The 9,163-nt window shown below is 28.6% G+C and overlaps 1 protein-coding gene across 1 annotated transcript; it reads left to right on the top strand.

Annotated features, from left to right (window-relative positions):
• The first annotated feature begins 852 nt into the window (after nucleotides 1-852).
• Nucleotides 853-5,496, top strand: LOC112744203 (1-aminocyclopropane-1-carboxylate synthase 1). Its single transcript, XM_025793749.3, has 4 exons — nucleotides 853-1,145; nucleotides 1,405-1,536; nucleotides 2,133-2,293; nucleotides 4,155-5,496. Exons 1-4 carry the CDS (start codon nucleotides 990-992, stop codon nucleotides 5,161-5,163), a joined length of 1,458 nt encoding a protein of 485 aa, XP_025649534.1. The 5' UTR covers nucleotides 853-989; the 3' UTR covers nucleotides 5,164-5,496.
• Nucleotides 5,497-9,163: the final 3,667 nt, after the last annotated feature.

Genomic DNA, 9,163 nt, shown 5'->3' with positions numbered 1-9,163 from the left:
TTGCCGTATTAAAATTTTAAACCTATTTTTTTTAATGAAAAACGATGAAAGAATTTTATATTTACATCAATATATTGATCCTAATTCCTAAACACAACTAAAGTTCTTATTTATTTATGCAACAATTCATATAGATTGAAAACTAAACAACATCCAAAATTGTAATTGGAAACGTGATTCTGTATTAAGATAGATAAATATTCTCCTAAGCTTTGGATATTCATTCCATTTTCAGCTTTGACTTTTCTTACTTCTTTTTCTATGTCATTTTGGGATAAAATTTGCTACCTCCAAGCTAATCTAAGTCTTTGTTTCAACAAAATTAAAGTAAATATTAAGTATTTAAGTGTAGCTTCGGGGGAAGCTTCACATGGAACAAAAATTCCCTCCCTCATACTATATTAATTACTTTTCATGTTTTCATGGTTTTGTAAAAGGAGCAAAAATAAATAATCCCTAGCTGACATCTATGTATATATAGCAATCCAAATTAAATGAAAATCCACTTGTATTTAATTAATTAATTTAATTTAAATCATTTTTCTCTCCTTATTAATGCAAACATAACAACACTTCTTCCACACGTGGTAGGGTTCAAGATATCATAAGAACGCACGCAAGCTTAATAAAACACTTTAATTTGGATTTGAGTATTTTGACCAACACAAAATTAAAAGGCCATTATATTCCGTTACATATTTTCCATTTTCTTGATTAAGGTTCAGTCTTCATAGAACTTCGATGTTCGAAGTGGACTTTTCTTCTTTCATTCTCTCTCAAATCTAATGCTTCGTTCTAACCCCCACACCTCACGCCATAATTTTCTCTATAAATTGGATCACATTCTCTTTCATTTTCCTCACATCACTTCTTTAGCTACTCATCATAGAGAATATAAATATACACATTAACAACACTCACGTTCATATCCATTGCTACCTCTATTGTACTATAGTTTTATATAGTAACCTTCATTAAAAAAAAACATCATGGGTCACCAAGGACTTTTGTCCAAGATTGCAACCAATGACAAGCATGGAGAGAACTCTCCATATTTTGATGGGTGGAAAGCTTATGATAGAAACCCATTTCACCCAACGAAAAATCCTCAAGGTGTTATCCAGATGGGTCTTGCTGAAAATCAGGTATATCTATACATATAATTATATTTTTTAATTTTTCTTCTTCTTCTAAAATTCATATAATGGGAGGAAGTGTTGCATGCTTGAGAAGTTGACTAATATAATAGCTTTAACTAATTTTCTTTTAAACTCATATATAGTATTCTGTAATATAATAATATATGATTTTCTGCCGGCTACAATATCATGAGATGAAGTTTGCATGCTTGACAAAGTTGACTAATATATTTATTTATTTATTGTCTTTTATTTTAATTTACAGCTTTGCTTCGATCTTATTGAAGAGTGGATAAGGAACAATTCCAAAGCTTCCATATGTACTCCTGAAGGAGTGCATCTGTTTAGAGATATTGCTAACTTTCAAGACTATCATGGATTGCCACAGTTCAGAAAAGTATTATTATTATTATTATTATTATTATTATTATTATTATTATTATTATTATTATTATTATTGCCACCTAGCACTTAAGTTAATTTCACAATCATAATGATTATTCATAAATATAGACACTATTTCCATTTCAAAATATTTGTCAATTTATATTAAATAAAGTAACACATTTAAAAAAATAAAAAATATTATTTGTATATTAAAATAAGTTATCAAAATCAGTCACTATGTATTTATATATAATACATGTATTATTTAACTTATTGTCAATATATATTTTATATTAGTAGTTGATTTTAGTATACACATAACATAATTATTAAAATATTAATAATATATTTGTTAACATATATTTAAAAAAGAAATTAAACGATCACTCATAACAATATTCTAAAGAGTAGTAGTATAACTAGTTAGAAAATCAATTTTTTTCTACTAATATACGCTAATATTTTAAAATTACTTTTAATTTAAATTTTAAACTCTAAAATTTAAATATGAATCATAAATTCTATTTTTTTAAAAAAAAAATCTAATATTAACTAATTAAAAATAAATTCCTATACTTATATTATTTAAAATATTTTTGAATGCAGGGTGTGGCAAATTTCATGTCAAAAGCGAGGGGTGGTAGGGTCAAATATGATCCTGAGCGTATATTGATGAGTGGAGGAGCAACAGGTGCAAATGAATTAATAATGTTTTGTTTGGCTGATCCTGCTGATGCTTTCATGGTTCCCACTCCTTATTATCCAGCGTATGTACCCTCACTTTCATCATCATATATATACTATACTACTATATATCTTCATGTTCATGTTCAATGCATGCACATATCACCCATCATCATATCAAAGCTTTATTTTAAAGGTGGTTGGCAGCAGAAAGTTCATTAACTATTTTGTTTTGTTCAAAAGGGAATGAAATTGGGATATTAGTAGTGGGTTCATTAAAGTGCCATTTAATTAATACTATTCTTATAACAATTTTGATTAAAGTTATTCATAAATAAACTTATATAAAACAAAATACGAGTACGTTTTCAGCTAGAAGTAATTAAGAGCAATCTAAGTATAAAAATCAACAAAAAAACAAAAGTAATCTCTATCTAGATCTTACCTGAATAATATTCCAATGTAACAATAAAACTAAAAATGATGACAATTAATAAAATGTATCTTTTAAACTTATTATTTGGAATATAGTCTCTTTTATTTTATTTTTATGTTTTTTTAGTGCGCAACGTAAATTATGAAGAGCAAATTGGTATAGTCAATTTTTAGTTAGCAAGGGAGGTGTGTCGCAACTTCTGCTATTTTCCATTTATAGGAGTGGCACAATAAATGATTTTCAGGATTCAAACTGAAAAATTCAAGCATCATTTGATTCCATATATTAGGTCAAGTTTTGACATTTTTTTTAAAAAAAGAATGTTTTTAGTAAGTGATTCAGACACTTTTAAGAAAAATAATAAAAAATATCATTTTCAACTTATTTAGAAATAAATAATTTATATTTAGATTATATATTGCAATTATTATAACCGTAGAGTATTCACATTCACAATTCTTACTGATTTTAAAATTTTCTTATCTAATAATTGATAAGTATATATTTTAAAGGTAGAAATTTAGATGCAGTTAATTTTATGTGAAGTCGATAGTTGAAAAATGAAAATTGTTAAATAGTAATTTAGTTATATTTATTAAATTATTTAACAACTCTCAACTATTAACTTCACATGAACATAAAGCTAACTGCACTTGAATTTTCACCTATTTTAAATAGAATCTAAGATTTAATAAAGATGAAAAATTATAAGAACATTAGTAAATATAATTAAGCACTCGCAAAAAGGTTCAACTTTGCTAGGCGATGCTCTATTGCCTTATAGGTCAACAAGCATGCGTTCTTCATATTGTATATGATTACATGTAAATCCAAATTAGAGATTTGATAAAACCCTAGTTGAGTGGTACACTTGGCATTGACTTTTGATTTTGAAACCAGCAGGACCACCTTATAAGAGTAGTATTATATGTCATCTTTTGTCCACACTTGAACATAATAGAACCAAATAATACCATACACACATGCACAAATATAAAATAATATGCTATTGGAAATATTATTGTACGATTCATACACCTTTATGAGGCACAAGCGAATTCCAACTTTGTTAAAGAAATTTCATGGCATGCGTGCTAGCTAGCATATATGTATTTATATTATACACTATCTTTAGAACAATTTCCATAAAATCTGTCAAAATTTCTTACCAGTTTAAAGTCAATTATTCGTCAGAAGAAGGAATGACTTTTAATAAATTAATTTATGTGTAGAAAAATCACTATTGTCAACTTTTTAAACCAAGGCCATTGATTCTATTCTCTAGTCTCTTCTTTGACCAATACGGTCACAGTTCCAAACAATTTTATTAGTAGTTGTGGACTTGTGGTCCATGTGAAAATTTTAATTTGCATGTTTAATTTTAATCACTTATCTTAACTCTTCTAATAGAGAAAAATAATTTTTAAATTTTACTGTCATAAAATTACTTATCCTAAAAATTTATATCCACTGATTGTAAATTTCGCATGTTACGATTTTATTCGCAGATTCGTGCGTGATCTTGGTTGGAGAACTGGTGTGCAACTTATTCCTGTTCATTGTGATAGTTCTAACAACTTCAAGATAACAAGAGAAGCCCTTGAAGAAGCTTATCGTGAAGCAAAACAAAACAACATCAATGTGAAGGGTTTGATCATAACAAATCCTTCAAACCCTTTGGGAACCACATTGGACAAAGAAACCCTCAAAAGCCTTGTGAGGTTCATCAATGAGAAGAACATTCACTTGGTTTGTGATGAAATCTATGCCGCCACCGCTTTTACCACTCCAAGATTTGTGAGTATCTCTGAAGTCATGCTAGAAATGGAGTGCAAGAAAGAACTCATTCACATAATCTATAGTTTATCAAAGGATATGGGGTTACCCGGTTTTAGGGTTGGTATTGTTTATTCCTACAATGATGATGTTGTGAGTTGCGGCCGCAAAATGTCGAGTTTCGGATTAGTCTCTTCTCAAACTCAACATTTTCTAGCATCGTTGCTTTCTGACGAGGATTTTATCGATAGATATTTAGAAATTAGCAAAAGGAGACTCGCTAAGCGTCATAGTTTCTTCACGAAAGGGCTCGAAACGGTTAACATTGCTTGCTTGCCAAGCAATTCAGGACTATTTTGTTGGATGAACTTGAGGAGGCTATTGAAGGAGAAAACTTTTGAAGGTGAAATGAAGCTTTGGCGTGTGATCATCAATGAGGTGAAGCTCAATGTTTCACCGGGGTCAAGTTTCAATTGTTCCGAGCCTGGTTGGTTTAGGGTTTGCTTTGCTAACATGGATGATGAGACTGTGGAGGTTGCATTGAAAAGGATTAGGGCTTTTGCTGGGAGAGAAACTAATAATGGGAAAAGGGTTGAACTGAAACGTTGGAAAAGCATTAATACTAATAAGTTAAGGCTAAGCTTCAACTCTAGAAGGTTTGATGAGAATGTTATGTCACCTCATCACATGATGTCTCCTCATTCACCAATGCCTCACTCACCCCTTGTTCGTGCCACTTAATCAATTATTGGACACTATTTAATTTGTCATGAACATAAAAAATTATATACCTTGTGTCAAGTGTAACTACATTAAAAGAAAGCTTGATATATGTGTATGTATCCAGCTATCATGTTCTAAATGTTTTTTACCCATTTGTTTTATGCTAGGAAGCTTTCTAATGGGATTATAATATTATCAGAGTAAAATTATGTATGCTAATTATTGAAGTGTATGTATGTATGCATGTATGTATGTATGTATGTATGTGTGTGTGTTGGCCTATATATTCAAGGAGGCCTGGCCTGATTCTTCTATTTCTACGATAATGAAAGAATTTCCATTATTATTCTACTATTGTCCTTTTTCTTTGTAGATGTTGCATGCGTGGCTTGATAACTCTCCATATGCCTTATAATAGGTATATTCTACATATATATTATATATTATAAAGAGAAAGTAGTAGGAACCTACACTTTTTAACTAATAAAATAGTCAACAATTAATTATTAAAAAAGTATAAAATTAAAAATAATAAAAGTATTTAAAATTCAAGTAAAAAAAACTTTGAAAATGAAATAAGGTAGAACGAATTTATTATAGAATTTAAAATTTAAAATTCAAAATTTGTTTTAAAATTTAAAATTATAAATTTGGAGTGATGGTGGTTGGCCGATGACGGATTGCCAGCGGCGGCCAATAGTGGTTGACGGTGACTGTTGGTGGCGACCATGATGATTCATCGCGAGTGGTTGAAATTGTTGAATATAAAAAAAAAATAAAAAAGACAAAAGAATAACTGAAAAAAATATTATTTTTATTTTTTAGATTTGTTGGTCAATCCAATACTCGTTGGCGAGTCATTCAACCAAGGTTTTAAGTTTTCTCTACTAATAGTTACGTGAAAAATTTTAGGAAGTCAACTATAGTATAAGTCAATTAAATTATTTTTTATTTTAAAATTTAAAAAATTAAGGTAATGATGAGTTATTTTTTATTTATTTTATAATAAATCTGTTTTTTAATTAGTTGATTAAAATTTTTAGTTAGTTTTCTAGCAAAACTGGAGTTATGTATGCTACATACCAAGGTTGCAAGAATACATGCTTCAGCGGTAACATATGTTTTGTGATAAATTCTAAGAATTCTAAGGTATTATTTACGTGTTTGGAAGATATTGTCATTTTTCTTGAATGGCTAAGAGTGATATAATTCTTTATTTTTTATTTAACAGTTATATACATTATTTAATTTAAAAAAAAAAAAAACAGATTAGAATTGAGTGAGAATTATTATTCCTTTTATCTTTGCAAATATTTCCCTCAAGTTCTTCCTTTTTGTCCATTATGTGCCCTTAGGTCATATATACTTTCCTTCTCTAGGAGGAAGAGTGGATAAACTCTTCCTAACATAGTAACATGTACGAATCTTCATGGAGAAATAAGATAAAATATGATGAGTAAGAAGGAACGAAAAAGGAGTTAGCTAGGGATGATGGATGATTCTGTGATGAAAGAATAATAACTTCTTATCCTATATATATATAGAAGAAAGAATAACCTCCTTTTATCTTATTAGAGTATGTGAGAACTTTTCCTATAATAGTGTACCCCGACAATGTTCCATCTCATAGAATTTTGAATTTCAATATAATTATATTTGCGGTCGAATTATCATTGGACAGATAATCATTATCCATTCATGATTAATTTATCCATATAGTAGTTAACAGCTTTGAATTACCTAAAAAGAATATGATATTTTTGTCTTAACCAACTAAACCATGCATGCCATTGCATTGATCATTTATGTAGTTTTTCTTTAGTCTTGTTAAGTATTTTTATCCGTCTAATTAAATTAGTGCAAACTCAACAAATAATATAATATTTAGAGTAATGTTAGGGGTCAGCAACATTTGTTATTGGTAGCCATCAATTAGCCATCAATGATCATTTGATGGTGTGAAATTTCATCCAATGGCTCACCTTTCTCTGCTGATTATATGCTGGCCAAAATGCAATAAAATTGCTGGCCCCTAGACTTTTCCTTAATATTTATAGATATACATATAAAATTACATATTTTTTTTTATAAAAAATAACATCAAAATTTTTAACTAACATAGAAATTTTTTAATTTTAACACAAAAATTTTTAACGTTCTGAACTTAATGTTGCAATTTTTTTTTTACTTTTTCTTATTTTTATTCTTTTTTTTTTTGCAAAAATTTTATAGTTTTATTTATAAAATTACGTATTTTTTCTTTAAATATTTTTGTATTTACTGTTAAAAAAAATTGTAGAATTTTTATTTATTTTTTTTTTATTTTTATTCTTCTTAAAAGATAAAATAATAAGAATAATATAAGTGCACAACAAAAAAATTATGAAAACAAAAAGAAAGAAGAGGAGGAAGAGTTATTTGGGAAAAATATAAAACAAAAAATAACACCGAAATTTCTTAATCGCGATACAAAAATTTCTTAACTTTGACACTAAAATTTTTTAATCATAACACATAAAATAAAATGATATATATATATATATATTTTCTTTTTATTCTTCTTTTTTCTTTTTTTTTTGTGTAAAATTTTTATATTTTTATTTATAAAATTATTTGTTTTTTTCAAAAATTTGTGTGTTTATTGTTAAAATGATAAACTAAAAAATAAAATAAAAAGTTGCATAAGAAATTTTTTTATTCTTTTTTTGTTTGATTGTTTTATTTTTTTAGAGAATGAAATAATAAAATTTATCAGAATGTAAAATAAAAAAAATTATAGAAACAAAAAAGAAGAAGAGAAAGAAAAGAAAGAGGAGTTATTTGACAAAAATATAAAACAGAAAATAATACCAAAATTTTTGAATCGTTTGACATAAAAATTCTTTAAATTTGACACCAAAATTTTGTAATATATTTACTACTCTTGATCTATTATTTCTTAGCTTTACTTCTTTTTTTCTTTTCTTTATAATATTTTTTCACTTTCCAATTAATTATATTATTGAGTAGCTTATATGGTGATAGACTCAACTGAAGTGATTTATGAATTAGTTTTCGAGAGAATAACAACCTCCTTTCCTTGTTTTCTTATAGAAAAATTAAAGTATAGATAAGCAATATAAATATTGAACAATGTGAATAATAGTTTAAAAAAAATTAGATTCAATTTATTAGAATAATCAATTTTTGAATTTAAATTATTAAGGTTAGACAACGTAACCCTCTCTTAATATACCGTCACATCACATTTTCATTCCATTTCAACCTTTTTTCGCTTTTCCACTCACACCGTCATTCATCCCGATCCTTCCTTCTGCCGCTGAGACCGACACTCCTCCATCTCCGTTGGTCAGCCGAATGCGCCTCTCCTTCTAGTGCTCAGCTCACTCCCTTCTCCTACCCACTGTTCATCCACTGTTGCTGCTGTTTTTGCATCACTCTTTATCATTCTCCTCCTGTGAAGTCAGTAAAGGTTGTACAATTTTACTCTCTTAATAATTTTTTCTTCGTCCACTCCTTCATCCTCATCGGTTGAAGGAGTAGCAGCAGTGTTAGTTATTGCGTAGTTTGTTACATCAATGACCACTTGAGTTAGTGATTGCGTGATTTTCACTTGAGTCACTGGAGAAGAACCTTCATCTTCATCGGTGGCCGCCGCCAGTAGTTGTCGAACCGTTGAAGGAACAGTAGCAGTGTTAGTCGTTGCGTCATTTTTGCCATGGCCTTTCAGTAAAGATACTTCAATGGTCAGTTCAGCATGGTCATTTTTGTAGGTATGCGGATGATTATTTTAATTTTTATGTGGATGGTTATTTGATTGGATTGGATTTAGTTATATACAATTAAAATATGTTGGATGTTCAATTCACTAAATATGCGGATGATTATTTTATCCTTAAATGGATGGTTATTTTCACTATGGGTGAGCGATACCGTTCATTTCTGGTCTGGAGGAGAGCGACGTCAATGAGGATCCTTGTTGATGTACCAGCGGTGGTGAGGAGGATCCTGGCAGCGA

This window comes from Arachis hypogaea, chromosome 14 (assembly GCF_003086295.3).
Source record: "Arachis hypogaea cultivar Tifrunner chromosome 14, arahy.Tifrunner.gnm2.J5K5, whole genome shotgun sequence".
In the NCBI taxonomy this organism is placed as follows: Eukaryota; Viridiplantae; Streptophyta; class Magnoliopsida; order Fabales; family Fabaceae; genus Arachis; species Arachis hypogaea.
Note: the sequence above shows the minus strand (reverse complement) of the source record. Positions and strands in the feature narration are given on the sequence as shown.

Excerpts from the sequence above, each read along its gene's own strand:
- LOC112744203 (XM_025793749.3), top strand. The coding sequence starts at position 990 with ATGGGTCACCAAGGACTTTTGTCCAAGATTGCAACCAATGACAAGCAT. Across the intron at positions 1,537-2,132 it reads GATTGCCACAGTTCAGAAAA|GGTGTGGCAAATTTCATGTC; the intron begins GTATTATTATTA and ends TTTTGAATGCAG. Across the intron at positions 2,294-4,154 it reads CCCACTCCTTATTATCCAGC|ATTCGTGCGTGATCTTGGTT; the intron begins GTATGTACCCTC and ends TTTTATTCGCAG.